This window comes from Phycodurus eques, chromosome 16 (assembly GCF_024500275.1).
Source record: "Phycodurus eques isolate BA_2022a chromosome 16, UOR_Pequ_1.1, whole genome shotgun sequence".
NCBI classification, from domain to species: Eukaryota; Metazoa; Chordata; class Actinopteri; order Syngnathiformes; family Syngnathidae; genus Phycodurus; species Phycodurus eques.
Genome location: NC_084540.1, coordinates 11,340,701 through 11,358,725, shown reverse-complemented (window position 1 = coordinate 11,358,725; position 18,025 = coordinate 11,340,701). Strand labels below are relative to the sequence as shown.

Sequence of the window (18,025 nt, the reverse complement as noted above, 5' to 3'; positions counted from 1 at the left end):
TTCAAATGTAACCAAAATTGTAATAATGGAAATTTCCGAAACCCCACTATAATTTAAGTAAACATTTTCTCCCAGTAATATAATGGTTAACTATTACATGAGTTTTGTAATTAAATTATGCAATCTCATTGCATGTAATTAGATACTCTCCAACACTGGCAATACGATTATTTTAATATGAATTACATAAATAATGTGTAGCTAAAAATGATGAAGCTGCCCAACAAACTGCAAATTTGTCATAAATGATTGAGCGGTTTTTGTTTCATTTGAGTTTTATTATACACCGGTTAACCTTTCATATTTTTATGACAGTTAAAAATGTTAAAATGTTACTTAAATTAAACATTGCCTTTAGAGATCAGAGGTAGTTGATCTCGCCTGAACACTATCAAAAGCTCTGACAACCTAACATTTGTTCCATGAAAATGTATTAATTTACATTTAAAACTTCACCCTCTATATCCTGCCAAGTCAATATAATATACCCAGGCCTTCACAATCAGTAGTGCAATGTAACTTAAACTATATTAGCAATGTATAATAAAATACTGATGCTTTCTACATATGTATAATTGCAGCATGATAGTGGTAGTACAGTATTAAGAGGTGGAGTAAGTCGGGTATGTCCCTACTGAAGGCCGAGGTACCAAATGAATCCCCCACCACTGGCGTTATAAAGGTTTTTGAGGAGGAGCAGGAGCAGCTGATAAATGTCAGGAAAAAAGGTGAGCATCTGCTGCCGATGCGCTTCGTGCACAATGAAACCATAACCATGGCGACAATGCTGATAGTTGGCTGCATCCTTCAATGTGGTCTCAAACACTTCACTACACTTGCACAATGCAATAAGGACAGGAGCTGTATGGAAAAAAAGATTGTAATGTTCAGTTTTTAAAATATGTTTATTGTTGTGGTTGTATTGCTGTAGAGAGCTCCTGAGAAATGTTTTAAAATGATAACTATTTGGATGATTGTTTCTGCAGACCATCCTGGTTGTTGACAGCAATGTGGGAAATACCTCCTTAGTGGTCCAGTACAACAAGGGCAAGTTCATGTCCGGGTCCTTCACCACCACAATACCTCCTTAGTGGTCCAGTACAACAAGGGCAAGTTCATGTCCGGGTCCTTCACCACCACCACCGTAGGCATCAGTTTCACAGTGAGTACACTTCCTGCCATGCACCCACTCACCAAGAGTTTGTTTTGCAAGATTCATCCCCCACCCTCACACAAGCTGCTGCCTTCATCTGAGTGCTTAGAAGGACATGGCATCACGGCAGGCTGTTTGTTTGTGCTCAAATTATGACATAACAAAGGCCTGCTTTTTTTGTTTTGTTCTCTCTTAACTCGCTGTGGAGTGCTTGAGTCAATTAAGTGAATGCAAAACAGACCAGTCGTGGAAAGAAGCTTCACCTTCTCACTGCATTCATTATGATTCTCAACATCTCGACAGATGGTTGGTTATTAAGGATAATTATGCCGCTGTCATGATTCCATAACTGTGACAAGGGCTGTAACATTGAACAGTGTGGAGGCAGTCTGTTTGCTTCTGGATGTTGTCTCCAGTGCAGTTTTAAAAAAGGATGATATTATGCTGTGACGTGGGGGAGGAGGGGCAGACATCAGTGTAGTGGATGATGTGGCACTTTGGTTTTATGTCACTGCCTTTATAGCGCAGCATGGTGGCGTCTGTGAGAATGCCACTTATAGATTAGCTTGAAGGTGCTTGATGTTTATCTTCAGCGGACCTATCTTAGTAATATTTGTGTATCGTCTTCACATTGGCATGAAGAGGATCAGAAATGTAAAAAAAAAAAAAGTATGCCACTACTAGGTAAAAATCCCTATATATATATGTGTGTGTGTGTGTGTGTGTGCATGACCATATGCTGGCCAAGTCCTGGATAAATATTTGTCAGCGTTGACATTTAAAGATCAAAGTCTTCTCTTCATACTGATTCCCATTTGGTGGCATATAAGATTACTAAACGTAACAGAGAGTTTAAGGGGACCCTCGCTGATATTTGCCTCATATGATAAAACATGTTATCGGCATTTAAATGTAACAGTAAAATATCTTCAGAGGTTTTATTTTTACTCTTCTCCATTTTGATGATAATTTTGAGGAAAGATATCCGGTTCTATCATCCGCTGCAGTTGAGACTGGAGGCTGAAAAAAATTCCATTTTTCATAGTTAGTCTTCTGCAGATTCATGGCAGCGAGGGCGCAGTGCATCAGTATGAATGCGACATGAAACACAAAAAAATTAAAATCATTAGAACCTCAAACGTGCCTTTAATATCATCTTTCTAATGATCACAGCATGTTCCATCATAAATAAAGGCAACGTTTCTGAGCAATGACCTTTACTTTAAAGAGGACCTACTGTAGGTACCGCTATGGTAGGGTTTAATTAGTCAGTAGACGCTTTGCGCAAGCGCCATTCATGTTCCGTCTAGGTGTGGAGAGATCGTTTTGTCGGATGCCCAGATTAGCATTAGCTCACAGCGTTGTAGGGTTTGACTTCAAATCTATGTTCTGGGCTACCTTTGTGCCGTTTGCATGTTCTCCACCGTGCTTTTGTAGGTTTTCTGCGGGTACCCTGACTTCCTCTCACATTCCAAAAAACATGACTGAAACCAAATTGTCCATTGGGGTAAACGTGTGTGTGTGTGTGTGTGTGTGTGTGTGTGTGTGTGTGTGTGTGTGTGTGTGTGTGTGTGTGTGTGTGTGAATGAATGGTTGGTTGGTTGGTTGGTTGTCTAAATGTGCCCAACAATTGGCAGGCTCCACTCACCCACAACCCTAATGAGGATGAGCGCTTTAGAAAATGGATGGATAGATGTCTTCTTTAAAGCAGTGAGGAGTCCTTAACTTTTTTTTTTTTTTTTTTTTTTTTGTTGGCTTTTCCAACTAAGTGTCTCTGTGCACAGGTTCTGCATCTTGTCATGCAAAATGAAAATTCATAGCTCCAAAATTGGTCACCGTCAATTTTTCCAACCTATTTTCAGGGGATGATGCTAAAGTTGCTAATTTACATTGCAATTGAGTGATGATATCATTGTGTATTATATAGAAATATGACACAATGACGTTACTTAAATTGACTGACGGTAATTTGAGTAAAACCATTATTTGAAATGTCTTGATTAAACTTTGTTTGTTTAGTGTCATTGTTTTTATTTGTAATATAAAGTAGGATTCTCAACTGGCGGGTTGGGACCCAAAAGTGGATTGCGGGCCCATTTTGGGTGGGTCACGGACAGATAGGAAAACAATAATTGGTCGTATTCATATTCTGAAATTTTTGTTACAGTCCAGAGGCGTGCCAAGTTCCCACATGGAACATAGATAAACAACAGGAAAATATTACTCATTCTCATTACTCATTACTGTGCTTTTGTAAACAACTCCGTAAACAAATACAGTACAGTTGAGTATCTGGCTAGCGAGGAACATGCCTAGCAATATGCTTTTTGGCACTATGTCAAACGGCATTAAAAAATACAACGTACTTTACATGTGTTTTCAGAGGCTTTATTTATTTGTTTGTTTGTTTGTTTAATATTATTATTTTTGTCCTGTTCGGCTGTTAGGTCAAGCAGAAAAGAAGATCTGTATCCCTTTTATGCCGGAACAGTTTTATTGTGTGTGGGGACTTTTTAAGCTGCCACTGTGGTTTCTTGACATTCTGATTGATATTTATTGAGAATTACAGTCGTTCATTCAAACAGAATAAGGTTTTTCAAGGGGAGTGACAGAAAAAAAACAAATAGGAGAGAGAGTGAAAAGGTAACTAAATAATAGGAAAAGAAGACCGCAAAAGACAAAAGCTCTAGCTGTAAAGAGAGGCTATTTTTAAACCAAAAAAAAAAATGCTTTATTGTTCTTAACTTCTATAAAAGTGGGTCGCAAACTTGTAACAGTAGGAAAATGTGTGTGACAAAAGTTGAGAACCTCTGATATAAAGGTATGTTTGAGTCGTATTTATCGTATATATATTCTTATCGATAGTCCATTGGTTTTAACTGTGGTTGTATCGACGTATCAAGTAAATTTAGCAAACACTCACATTGCACTTTGCAACTACAGGCAGGCACTATATTTCTCTGAGGGTGAAAATTCTTCTTTTTTTTTGTGCCGATCCTTTTTTCTTGCGTTCTTCCATTTTAGCCTTTGAGTTACTTTTGTGTCGAAACAAATTCTAAAAGTAGCTTAATGTGTTGCTGGGTGCTTTAGGGGGCGGCTGGGGTGCCAGTGGTCAGAAAAGCAACAAAAGTGCTTAGTTGGCATCAATGCGCACCAGGCGGACAAAACGTAGTTTCTTATTACGAACGCTAGGGGGAGACAAATACTGCAGGAAAATTCTTGCAATTGTTAAATTGCCTCTTGGTGAAACGATTTGACACGTACGACATTTTAATTAAGCAAACGAGTTTTTTTTTTTTTTTTTTTTTTTTTTTTTTTTAATGGAATCAGCTGTTCTTGACAAGAGCAAATGTTGATGATCGGTTGTCTGTTGAAAACAAGGGGACTGGTGGGGGATGACAGAGTACGTTGAGCAGACAAATGCAAGATTATTACTGCATGTATACAGTGACGGCGTCAATAGGTCTTGAATGCAACGTTCCAACACATACAAATTAGGGGCGTTCAAACGAGTGAAGTCATAATAAACGTACGAAGTGCTTTTTATACAGTATGGACAACACCTGTGGCGCGGTTGAGTCAGCGATAGGCTCATTCATATCTGACCCCTGCAGCTGTTATGGGTACAATAGAATCGGTGGCGGGCTGTACCAAATGATGTTTCACTCACGAAAACACACGTGCACGCGCGCGCACTCACACAAATTGACGCTGCCGCCGTGCACAGCTTCGTCAGTTCACATCGTCTGCCCACGCCAGGATGCAAAGCAGAGAAATGTTTCCGCCTGGGTGTCATTTGCTGCTCTCCTGACTGCTGGATGCTTCTAACTTGGCACCTTAGCCTTGTTTATCTTCTTTTCATTATTATTATGATTTTTTTTCATCTAGACCCTGAAGGGTGAGCTTTTTTTCTCCCCCTTTCGTCCCTGGTGATCATCATTTTTGTGTGACCGCACAGTATGAGAGCAAAACGGCTGGGGACTGCCGGAGACACAGACTGAGATCTTCACCCTACACACACACACACACACACACACACACACACACACACACACACACACACACACACACACACACACACACACACACACACACACACACACAACACTGTGTGTGTTCTTACCGGACTACATCTTGGACTAGTGTTCCTTTGGCTCCGTGGGCGCATCATTTGCCATCGCGATGTCCACCAGGAAGGGATCGTTGACGCAAAAGCAGTCTAAAAACGGGACGTCCAAATATGTGTTGGAGCGTTGCGCTTCTATTCACGAGTATTATGATATTGCCTTCAAGGTGTGTATTTCCCTCATGTCATTTAGGCTGAATTTTCATTTTCTAGATGCAGCATAATGATCACAAAGTGTATAGTTGCTTAGACGTGGTGCGTTTGTGTCTATTTCCAGTTTTAATGGCCATTTTTAACAAGTTAGTGTGAGACTGTAAATCTTCCCTTTGTCCACATGTGCTGATGCAAATATTTGTTGAGGGTGTACTTTTTCTGCACACCTCCCACTCACAAAAGCAGGAAAGACACACCTGTTACTGTCAAGATGCTCACACAATAGGGACATTAAGTTAAATTGCACCGAGCAATTAATTACCACAGTAGCGTTTAAGTGAAACAGCACTTCATTCGGCACACGTGAACAAGGAGTAGTTAACATTGTGTATTAATATAGTTGTAACTGCAGTGCATCATGATGAGAGCTATTTGTAATGTTTAAGATAACCAATACATTGAGAACAGAGGTCAGTATGATTGAATTGAGTTGTAAACCACTGCAACCATATTGACAGATATTGTAAAATGAATACTCTCTCAGTGACAACTAAGCATTAGCTCTTGTGTTGGATCTTATTAGTGTGAGTGTATAGTTGTTGTTTTGGTTCAATTTGAGTGTAAACATCGAATCCACATGACAGTGTCACATGTTGGTGGCACCTCAATGCAGTCTTATTCATCATATTTCCCATGAAACTCATCGTAGAGTCGTGGTGCAATAGCATCTTCTGTTGTGAAACAGTTTTGCGCCAAATGATTCATACAACCCTCAGCTTGTATTTCCTCCACAGATGAATTGCGATTGTTTTCAAAGGCATTGTTGCATTTCAGCTAATTGTAACTTCACCTTTGACACCCTCTCTCCCTCCCTCTGCTGACGGCCTTTCTTCTATTTGATAGGTGATGCTGCTGGGAGACTCATCCGTGGGAAAGACGTGCATCTTGCTACGATTTAAAGACGGGGCATTTGTGGGAGGCAACTTTATTGCCACCGTTGGAATAGACTTTAGGGTGAGAGAGATCCTGCTGAAAAACACCCACTTTGTCTCACATTTGTCTCCTATTCCTGTTACTCTGATAAGTGTAAAGCAAACGGGGAACCACTCCTGAGTGTGCCAATTATCACCTCACTTTCATCACCGTGTGGCGACAGCACCTAATGTACAAAGCCTGTTACCAGGCAGTCATTGGAGTTCACAGCCCACTTGTGCTGCTAGGAGCCGCCGGCTGCTCCTTAGACGGAGGCCTGCCCACATCCTCGTCTCTTTGACTCAGCGCTGGTGAAGTTCCTATCTCATCCTGTCAATTGACCTCTGAGCTTCCCTATTGCAGTTTTCCTCAACCTTTATTGATCCAAGGCACATATTTTACATAAGAAAAGTCTCACGGAACAACACCAAACAAAAAAGTCACAAAAAGTACTTATATATATATATATATATATATATACACCGAAATACTAATGATCTTGTCCTTCTTGCTCCTCGTGAAATCTGGGCATGTGTAGCTGAACACAAAGCTGTTTTTCTGTTGCATGAATGGCAACAGGTGGATTTAATGGATTTCGTGAGTCAATTGTACAACCTTCTACAATTTAGTGGAGGAGCAGTGTTTTGTTCTGACTGTCACAATATGTCGCGGCATAAATTGAGGAACAAAGATACATTATTTATAAATAAATCAGAATGAGAATTTTCAGACCAATTAAGTACAACTGGATAATTTCCCTCGTACACCTCATGATCGCTCACAACACACTAGCGGCACAGTGGTTTGGATTCTGAATCACCACATAATTGCGAAAGTAGTCTTTTAATAGTGAACCCACTTAACCTTTTGTTTCCCTCCAATCAGCACAAAATACTCCCACTGATGGCGAGTCAGCTATTGGTGTTTTAGGGCGGAAATTGTGTTGCATTAGCCAGAGTGATGTATTGTCTTTGCCGGATGGTGTTGTAGAGACATTAGGGGGCGTAATGGTTGTCTGACAGATAGAGGCTTGTGGATAATCTCAATTGAGGACAATTTAGTTTTCCACCACTCAAGGAAAAGTAACAGGTCCTGTGGTCAGGATCCACGGACAGAGAAAGTGAGACCGAAGGAAACGATGCGTTCACAGTTGCGCTGTTCATTCACAGTCATGAATAGTCTGCTTCAGACTTCTAGTGTCTGTGCAAGAGGGGTTAAAGCTGCTGAAAAAGGGAGTAAGCTGAGCGAAACCGTTGAGTGCCGAGGTTGTTATTTGTGCATGAAGAGGCAGGCAGTGCTGTTGTGTCAGCTTGTAACATGGCTGCTCTATTTTAGGCATGTTTCCTTGTGGCAGTTACTCAGCATGCAGGCTCCTCTCACATCATAATTGGGGGGGAAATAGAAAGCCATGGCAACTAATACAGGGGTTGAACCATGTCCATTCTGCCAGAGCACAATATTCATCAGGTGGCTTTTGCTGCCTCTGTAATCTGTGAAAACATCTTGAGCGTTGTTTTTTTTTTTTTTTTGCCTCAACGTATTTTGCATGTATATGCATATTTAGACTTCCCTTATCTGCAAATTACATTCTAGTGGGAAGGTTATTGTTGTGAAAGGATACCAAACCACAATGTTCTGACTGTAGATGCTAGATGGCTGTGGGTAAAAAATGTGAACTGACGTAGCGTAATTCAGATTCAATACGGTCACAATAATAATTAAAAAAAAGAACCAGAATTCACACAAGAAAGCGAGCTGTGATTGGTCTTAATGTAACAAGACTCACCTCCCATGTGTAAGCCATAATCTTCATTTTGCACGTTCGTCACCTGGTCTGTCATGTCTGTCAAGGGTGAATACAAAATGTCTTGTTTCTAAGTTTTACTGTGCAGTGGTTGATTTCTTTTACACTTGAACAGTAAAAGTCCAGATTTAATATTGTACTATAATAGAGCTGAACTTATTTTTACACTTGAATTGTAGTTATATATGTTCAATATATTATGATGGTGACGGATAGATTCTAAAGCTTATCAATTTAATTTCAACAATTTCCTATGCGATACTTTTACTCTAAATAAAAAAACCGGACACAGTACATACACAACTCTCTTTTTATTATCATGCAGTTCAGCATCACTGCACCGCAACGGGCACGAGCGCTATTCTCAAACACGGCCATATTCATAATGGCATGCGATTATGAACGTGCGTAGCTGTGATAAATAGTCACAGAGAACGCATATCCAGCTTCATCAAAATAGCAGCGCTAGCGATACTACGATAGCATTAGCACTGTAAACAAGCTGTTAGCCAAGGCTGCTACATTGGTAGCAGGACTTATTTGTAATGAGTTTTACTATAACACTGAGAGCTCTATTTTCTTGACTGCCGTGAATCCGGCGTGGCATGTGGCATAGGTCTGCGTGGAGACGGGTTAGACCTGAAGTTATTAATTTTTTGGATCAGCACACCCCGGCGCATTTAAAACAGGGACGTCACTCTGTGCTTATTTTGGGCGTCACCACAATCGCCTTCGATCCTGTCGAATCAAAGAAGATCCTCTCATTCCCTTTAAATGTGGCACACGAGTGGTGCACTGACAGTTTTTGACACTGGCGGAAGAATAAGCTGATTTGCTCGAGTCGAACCACGTAAAGTATGTTGATACGGAACTCCAAGCAGACCTCCACGGGCGGAAGATGTAAAGTTGGCTCCTGAGGAGATCACATATCTATGCCGTGAGGTGAGCCACTTGAAGACCCCCCCCCTGTCCACAAATCGTTCACGGTTTAGTAAATATAATAATGATGATTATTATGATGATAATGCATTCAGTGAAATGATTACTGCAATGATTCAGAGGGTTTGAAGCCCGCTGTTCACATATTTCTGAATGGATTACATCTGATATCCACCTTCAATGGACTTCAGAGTCTGTCTGCCTGTGCCCTGCTCAGATTTACCAAAATAACATTAGACCAACTGAAGCCCAAGGTAACAGGTCAACGTGAGGCCTCTCTATGAGTATACCCTGCAGCAAAGGATTGACACCTCATCAGTTCAGCCTTCTGTCGCTGATCGGTTGTTTTTCCTTGGTGGTTTATTAAAAAAAATACGTTTTGTAATTTTGCAGAGAGGGATGATTTCTTAAACATATTATTTTACTCTTGTGCTACTGTCAGGTTTGACTAACAGTTTTAACAAATATGACGAAAAGTTTTTTGTTTTTTTTAAATTGCGAGCTCCTTGAATTAAAAAAAAAAAAAAGTACATCTCTGCCAGTGTAAATCTTTCAGATCTTTTTACATACAGCTGTACCTGTAATGAAAATGTACCAAATGTTCTGTGAGTTTTTATTCTCTCTTGCAATATTCTCCATTTTAATTTGTTTTTTATTTTGGCTGTTGTGGTCTAAACTGTTTTAGACCAAACTTTGCCCAGAAAATCAGATTTCTGCCCTTTGAGGGAGCAGGAAATGAGCAGCGGGAGTCAGTTGATATTCTGCCCATTGTCCTACTCACTGATGTTGGTGTGTGCGTGTTGCAATTAACTTTCTCTGGCAGCATTTAAAAGCCACTTGTAGTTGTCTCTTTTCTTTATCCACACGCTGAGTCGTTGTGCTTTTTTTAGTCCCCTCAAATGTGCGCCATTCATTTCCGTGCTGTTTCCTCACAGCACTCTGCTCTGTTAAGCATGTGGTGCACGTCTCATGGCTCTTTTTGCTTGTGCCCCTAGAATAAAGTGGTAGATGTCGACAACCTGAAAGTCAAACTCCAGGTGAGTGTGTGCACCTTTCCTCATCTATTTTGCAGCACACATGTTCACCCATACACCCAACGGATTATGTCAGACTCATCTGTTAGGATTTAGGAATTGAAGGGACTTTCTTGGATTTCTTCACACTAAGGCGCTGAGTCATCTGAACCTGTTTGTGCAACAGCGGTTGGAGGTGACAAAATTAGACACCTCTGCGGCAGCTTTGATGGAGCCTTTCCCTCTTGTTTCTTGCAAGGCTCTTGCACATCATAAAATAATTGGATTAACACATAGACACTATGAGCCTGCAGAGTTGACATCATTTGTGTAGCAGAGGATGTAAGACCAAATGTATTTGAAAAGCATGATTGCACTGATAGACATTCCTGTAAATTCTACAGTTATTTACCACTTACAATAACTTACATTAAAATACTCCAAAGTGATTTTACAGTAATTAGCTGTAGTTTCCATTGCATCATGGGATTTTGGTTGATGTCATGCAGAGATTTACTGTATTTTGCATGTAGCAGAACTGTGAAGCTGTGTGACTCCCAGCATGCATAGCATGCATTGCAGCATAAAATGTTGAACTGTTGCCGTAATAATGACGTGAATCCGTAATGTTCATGATCAAGAAGGATTAACGTAATATTGATCATGTGTGTTTAGGTTACCTGTTGTTTGTTGAATGTGTGTCTTATTTAACTCTGGGATAACATGTATGTTGCACTTTGTTTTCATGAAACCCTGACTGTGGGTTGTGTAATAGGGTGTCATCCCTGTCAGTTCTGCTGCATGCTTAGATAAGTGTTATTTCGTCTACTTCTTCTGTAAGACAAAAGAGCTCCTGTTTTTCTTGCATAACTCATCAGCAGCATAGTGAATAAAAACTTTGATTTGGCACCGTAAATTGCTGTAAAACTGAATTATAGTCAGCTATTGCAACAATGTTGTGAGTGTCTTACTGTAAAAACCCTATGAAATGTCTAACAGTGTGGCTATATAGTAGTTGGCATCATGTGTATATCTTTAGATCTGGTGATAGTACACATTCTTAATGTAAACTTGACAATGAAAATATTCTTATCTTAGGTCAGACTTTGCAAAGTGTTTTGAAATCTATCCATGATGATGACAAAATGATAAGAAACATTCAGTGGACTGATGTAAACAAGTTGCCCTTTACTGGATTTGGACAACGTACAGCCATGGACAGCCATGATGCAACATTCCTCCTTTGGTCGTTTGCAGTTTGACTTGTTGAGTATGGCAGCATTTCTGTTTGCGTCACTGTGTAATTATGTGGTTTGCTGTAGATCTGGGATACTGCCGGGCAGGAAAGATTCCGAAGCGTGACACACGCCTACTATAGAGATGCCCAAGGTAACCTTTCCTTGTTTTGCTTACTTCCTCATTCTGTGTTTGTGTGCGGGAGCAACCTGCTTAAGATATGCAGTACATTTCATAGAAAATTGGTGTTTAATTGTATGTCTGTGTCATCGAAGTGTTATTATTACAATACAGCTCGTCCTCTTTTCCTTTTGACAGCATTACTTCTGCTTTATGATATCACCAGTAAGCCGTCATTTGACAACATCAGGGTAGGTTTTTTTACGACTTCCTTTTTACTTACTGCTCCTAAAACCCTCTTTACAAATGCCAACGAGGGCTTCCATTCCTTCCTCCTCCACCGGAAGCAGCACAATATTACAGCCCAGTTTTGATAATGAAAAGCAGTAAAAGTGTTTCTTGGTGGCTCGTTCTTACAGTGATTGATTGATGGGTGGTTCCCCGGGGAACGAGCGTGATGCAATCGTGAGATATTTGTTAGTAAAGCAATCACACATCAATCCTGTGTATATCTGCTTGAACTTTTTAAAGGCTTGGCTAAATGAAATACATGAGTATGCCCAGAAGGATGTGGTCATCATGTTGCTCGGCAACAAGGTGAGCAAAGCTTCCTTTATTTTTGTGCTACACAAAAAGCTCAGGAGGATAATTGCATTATTACTTTTTAATCACACACTCCTCATATGCATGTTCAGAAAAATGAACACATCCCAATTCAACATAAAGCTCAGTGCTTTGCATGTCCTTCATTCCTGTTTTAAAGCACAAACCAGCCCAAGATATGACACATTCAAAACAAGCCCTCATAAATTCACAATCCCTCGCTCCAAGCGTTTCCTTGCTTGAAAGCATTTTGCCACACAATGCCTCTGGTGATGAAGTCTCCTTGCTGCCAGCAAGAGCCGTAACTCATCTGTCAAAAGACTCCATCTAGTGGTTGAGAGAGGACTCTCTGCTCAGGGGGTCGTGTATGTACAGTATGTCACTGAGGCTTATTTGTGGTGAGAGCAGCTGGGATGGCGGTGTCAGTCCTCCACTGGAGGTGACGTTTGTGACACCCCTTCACTCAGCGGGAGCTCTGGCTCGGGAACATCCTCTTATCTGGCAGCCATGCGAGAAAGGCTGCCAGATAAGAGGATGAGCCGAGAACCTGAGCTGACATTACGGGCCATACATACCCTGTAACAATTAGCATATCGAATCTATGACCTGTGACCTCCAACCTCTGGACCAATGACTTGTTTTTTTATTGTGCTGCCTTACAGTCGGACATGGCAGCAGAGAGGGTGGTGAAGATGGAGGATGGGGAGAAACTGGCAAAGGTAAGGTTTCAAATCTCCTATGTGGGCAAACGTTTTGGGACACACCTCTTAATCGATGGATTCATCAATCAGAGGTTGCGCTAGACGAGCGTTTCCTAACATATTTTACATTAGAAAAAAATATCACGGCACGTCACCAAGCAAAAATGTCAAAAAAGTGGATACACAGGATAATTATGTACCTTCTGCCATCTAGTGGATGAGCATTTAATTGTTCTGCCTGTCACTAAATGTCACTGGCATAGATAGTTGACCAAAGATATTTTTTGTTGTAAATAAATCATTTTGGGGCCAATTAGGTGAAATTGGATACATCCTCAGAGCATACCTGATGATCTCTCACGGCACACTGGTTGGGAATCACTGTCCTCGACCACTGGTGGGCAAAGTAAGCTTGCGGGCCACATATGGTCGGCTCCTTCTTGAATCCGGCCCACTGAGCATTTAAATAATTAAAAATGATTTCATTCTTTTTTTTCCCCGACTTATCTAATTAAATAATTGGTTGATTATTATTGTAAATAATAAAATGAACAAAATGAATACTTTACATATACTGTGGTACCCTGACTTATGAGTGCCGCAAGTTTTTCGAGTGACAAATCATCACTTGGTCAATTTCTATTTATTTATTTTTGTTGCTATGTGTCACAAGCTAAAATTTGAGGTATGAACAAGTTTAGGATACAACACAGCTCGAGTGAAATGAAACAAAATGGAGCAATTAAGGTACTTTAATGCCCTCACATGTGAGCAAGGAAAGGCAAAGTTGCCAATGCACTTTCAACCATTTACTGAATGGGACAAACTGTTAAACACACAATTACAAAATGAGAACACTCCCAAGGAGCTGCTGTAGGCCACAGCTCACACCCAGACGTTCACACCAAACTAACCCCAGCCAAACTGACTCTTGCTCCTGATGTCACTCACTAGGACACGCCCCCCCCCCCAAAGTTATCTTAGGCACACATCCAACACATTAACAGGCGTCTACAGTACGTACAGTAATAACACTTTATAAAACCAGTTTATTTCTTTACATTCTCCTTTTTTAATTATTTAGTTTTTATACAATACAGCGCTTTTTAATCACGGAATAATTTAAACTCATAAGTCAAGGTCCCACTATACATGTAAAAAATATTTATTTATTTGATTTATATATTTTTTATTACATGATTGGTTAATTACTTGTAATTAAGTATGACTAATAGAATTAAGGCGGCACGGTGACCGACTGGTTAGAGCATCATCCTCACAGTTCTGAGGAGCGGGGTTCAATCACCGGCCCCGCCTGTGTGGAGTTTGCATGTTCTCCCCGTGCCTGCGTGGGTTTTCTCCGGGCACTCCGGTTTCCTCCCACATCCCAAAAACATGCATGGTAGGTTAATTGACGACTCTAAATTGCCCTGCAGGTGTGAATGTGAGTGCGAATGGTTGTTTGTTTGTATGTGGCCCGCGATTGGCTGGCAACCAGTTCAGGGTGTACGATGATAGCTGGGATAGGCTCCAGCACGCCCGCGACCCAAGTGAGGAGAAGCGGCTCAGAAAATGGATGGATAATACAATTAAAATAAGAACGAATTATTATTTAATTATTAAGCTATTTTACATACACATGGTGATATATATATATATATATATATATATATATATATATATATATATATATATATATATATATATATATATATATATTTCTTTTTTTTACTTTGTCTGTCCATTTTAAAAACCAAATGTCCAAATCCAACACAAATGTTTGCACACACCTGTGCTAGACCCATTAGTGCGGTCGATGCATGCATGCATGCATGTCCAAATAGTAGAGAATTTGGGTGGTCTATGACCGCAACCTTTGTGATAAACTCTAGGAGGTTGTGAGCCAGGTCTTCTCTCAGGTCCAACATCAGTGGCCGCTGACCTCTTCTGAAGGAATGAACAAAAATTCCCACAGACACAGCGCATTATAGTGTATAATCTCTTAGGTGCACCATTTGTTATTGTTTTAGGAGTATGGCGTGCCATTTATGGAGACCAGTGCAAAGACCGGTGTCAATGTGGAGCTGGCCTTTCTCGCTATTGCAAAGTAAGTGTAAAAGCTGCTTTTTCTTTAACATCAAATGCCAACTGCAGCACCCAGACAGTTGTCACAGGGAAAGCTTAGACTAAAAAACAGGCAGTCCTTGTTGGAAAAACAACTAGTAGGAGGGTGGTGAAAATGTGTTCTTTTGACATTTCAGTGAGAAATGCTACAGTATGTGGTGCTCACAGGAAATCACAGGCGTCAATATAAAGCAGGGAAAACGGAGATTGGTTGGAATGTTTTATGGATTCAGCTCCTGTTTGGCTCGTGTTGTAGTAGAGAACCAAAATTTGATCTTTTGCTAGTCAAGTCCAAACTTTATTGGATCTTAACCATAGCAGAAGACAGACAGTCATTCTTAGCATTCTGGGTTGTGCGGGGGATGATTCTCATGTATCATATCGGAAGTATGAACAAATCACAAATTGTACATTGGGGTTTGGACTTTCATGCTGACATTTTAAGATATTTGTCTTTTTCTTCCCAAAACATATATTAGTGACTGTAATAGTACACACGAAGACACAATTGTTCGTACTATTCTGTTAAAGGAAAAAAAGAATAATTGTCCGTGACGTGACCTAACGTCAAACTGATAAGACTGACAAGCCAAAAGGCTTTAGGGAGAATGTCATGTGGACAAATGAGAATAAATCAAAGATTTTTGGCAAGATGACAATTGGAAGGGTTCATGTCTGACTAGGGGCCTTTGAAAATATTGTTTTCAATTGTTGGCAGTGACATGGAGGGCCCCAAAATGATTTTTTTTTTTTTTTTTTTTTTTGCCCTCTACATGGACCCGAATCCCTGACGGCACCCCTGCTGCCAAGTGTCAGGAAACTTGATTCACCCGCATGTCATGGGTCCGATGTGTGTATTGAAATGACAAGAAACATCAATAATAGAGATAACGACGTTGTGGCTGTTGAGTGTAAATTTTGGTTAATTATGGTTAAGAGATTCTAAAAAAAAAAAAAAAATAGTTCTTGTTCTAGCGCTGTCTCACATGCATTTTTTTTCTGATTTCTTAAGCATTTTTTGTATACACTCCATTTGCTCCATCCCACCACTCATCCGCCTCCTCAGTATCTGACTTCCTGTCGCTCTCTATTTCTCTTTCTCTCTCTACCAGGGAGCTGAAACACAGAACCACTGACCAGCCAAACGAGCCCATGTTCCAGATACACGACTACATCGAATCTCAGAAGCACAAGACAGCTTGTTGCAGCCTTGTGTAGCTAAAGACGACATTGTGCCGGGAGACAGATACATGCACACATAGACACAGACATACACACACACACACACACACGCACACACTCTCACACAAAAAGGGATCAGGAGAGGGGGGGGGGATAAGTAAAGCCAATCCCGGCACTAATCCTAAGAAGTGAGCGTCCTCCTCTTCTCCACTCAACTGAATGACAGTGAATCCGATTGCCATCCCTTATCGAAAATGTGAATATCACTCTGTAGAAATGTGCTGTGGTCTTTGTGGTGACAGTTGTGCTCAAACGAAAAAAGCCAGGATTTACAAAATGAAAAGCTATATCCGTCTGCAGGGACAATAAGGAGTACACTTGCAGTGCACTTGGTAAAGTTTTATATGAATAATCAATATGACTGTTGATAGGGAATATAATAACTTTTGTTTTCATGTCACTTTGCAGAGGCTGTGAAGTAAATCCCTTTTGGCCTTACAGTCTTCAGCTTCACTAAGTGTGTAACCACAGCGTCACAGTCAGACTGTAGCTACATGTGTAATGCTGTTTGAATAAAATCAATGTTGGAGGGCGCCTGCCCATTGTGTGTGTGTCTGTGGGTCCGCTTCAGGGCCGAGCCAGAACTTAATTCAAGTGATTTGCTGCAGGATCTTTCTACTGTTGCACCATAGATTATTTCCTGCACTGCTTAGCGATTCCGCAAAACAACATGTACATTCTTATTTCACAAACACTCTGAAATGTAACCGTGTCTCTTTTTAACTCTCTCTTTTTTTTAAGGATGTTGTTGCGGAGACTGTACAGAAGCTGTATTTGGTCCATGCACTCTACTGTCTTGATTTGTACAATGTTCACTTTCAATGTTCGCTTGTCACATTTGTCCCTGCTCTGAGGTGTCACATTGATCACAAAGTGCCATGAAAAAGTGCTTTGTTATCATATTATATATATATAAAGTATATTTTGTAACGTACGTGGTGCTGTTTTATACAAATGTGTTTGCGTGTGTGCGGGTTCAGTATTTTGAGGGAAAGTTGTGGCTGTCAGGTTGCGCTGAGGTCAATAAGCCACTGTGTGGCAGCAGTGAGCCTATTGATTTCGTGTGACCCAAAAGTGACTAAATGTTCAATATTTACAGGCCACGGTGGGTGTTGCTGCATTCTTTCTATATCTTTGCGGGATGCGTGACTTCTTGATCGTGATGTCGACAGTGGTTCTATACCCAGGTCGCATGAAGGTGGCGTTTGTAAACATGGAGCACAGCTGTGATTCACTGTACCAGCCTTCACACCTCCTCCTCTTCCTCCACCTCCTCCTCCCACATCTACTGTATGAGTCAGTGTGCATCAGCTTGCGTGGACTTTCTCAATCCTTTACCTCTAATGAGCTGAGCCAAGAGCTGCACAGCTTTAAGCACACGTACTTATCAGTGCTGATTCTCCAACAGCTTTATGTTTCCACGTTGGAGGTTAGAGTGCTTTTGTCTGTGTCACCTTATCAGCTTTTCAGCATGGAGTTTCCTGCTGTTCAAATGTATTCATTCAACGACGCTTGAGAGGCCTCGGCATCTTAGTTGGCTACTCTGAAACGTTTGGACGTAATGTTTCAGATATAGCTATCTAGCAAGCCATCCATAAAATCCAGTGAGAGTGACAATTCAAAAGTAAAAAAAAACAACAACAAAAAGTCTCAAAAGAACAAGCTAATTCAATCCAAAATAAAGTAGCAAATATAATATTGCTGTTTTTGACGCGATCCTATGTCATAATAGTGTTTATTAATTCGTTGTAGTGGTGTCAAATGCAATGCATCCGACTGGGTGGTGTTTGTAATATTTGGTTATTTTGGTTACCGCATGAGCGAGGCCACTAACCGAAT

The 18,025-nt window shown here is 40.6% G+C and overlaps 1 protein-coding gene across 4 annotated transcripts; it reads left to right on the top strand.

Moving 5' to 3' along the window:
• Positions 1 to 918: 918 nt before the first annotated feature.
• On the top strand, positions 919 to 17,120 carry LOC133415277 (ras-related protein Rab-37-like). 4 transcript variants are annotated; one of them, XR_009770110.1, is made up of 10 exons: positions 4,890 to 5,446; positions 6,336 to 6,446; positions 10,143 to 10,184; positions 11,483 to 11,549; positions 11,715 to 11,767; positions 12,048 to 12,113; positions 12,782 to 12,838; positions 14,851 to 14,927; positions 16,057 to 16,518; positions 16,595 to 17,120. XR_009770110.1 is itself a non-coding variant. In XM_061701208.1 (9 exons), exons 1-9 carry the CDS (start codon positions 1,118 to 1,120, stop codon positions 16,160 to 16,162), a joined length of 624 nt encoding a protein of 207 aa, XP_061557192.1. In that variant the 5' UTR covers positions 919 to 1,117; the 3' UTR covers positions 16,163 to 17,120. The 4 variants fall into 4 exon arrangements, 3 of the variants coding, with proteins under 3 accessions (XP_061557192.1, XP_061557191.1, XP_061557193.1); XM_061701208.1 differs by lacking the exon at positions 4,890 to 5,446 and adding an exon at positions 919 to 1,162 and having other exon boundaries at positions 16,057 to 17,120; XM_061701207.1 differs by having other exon boundaries at positions 16,057 to 17,120.
• Positions 17,121 to 18,025: the final 905 nt, after the last annotated feature.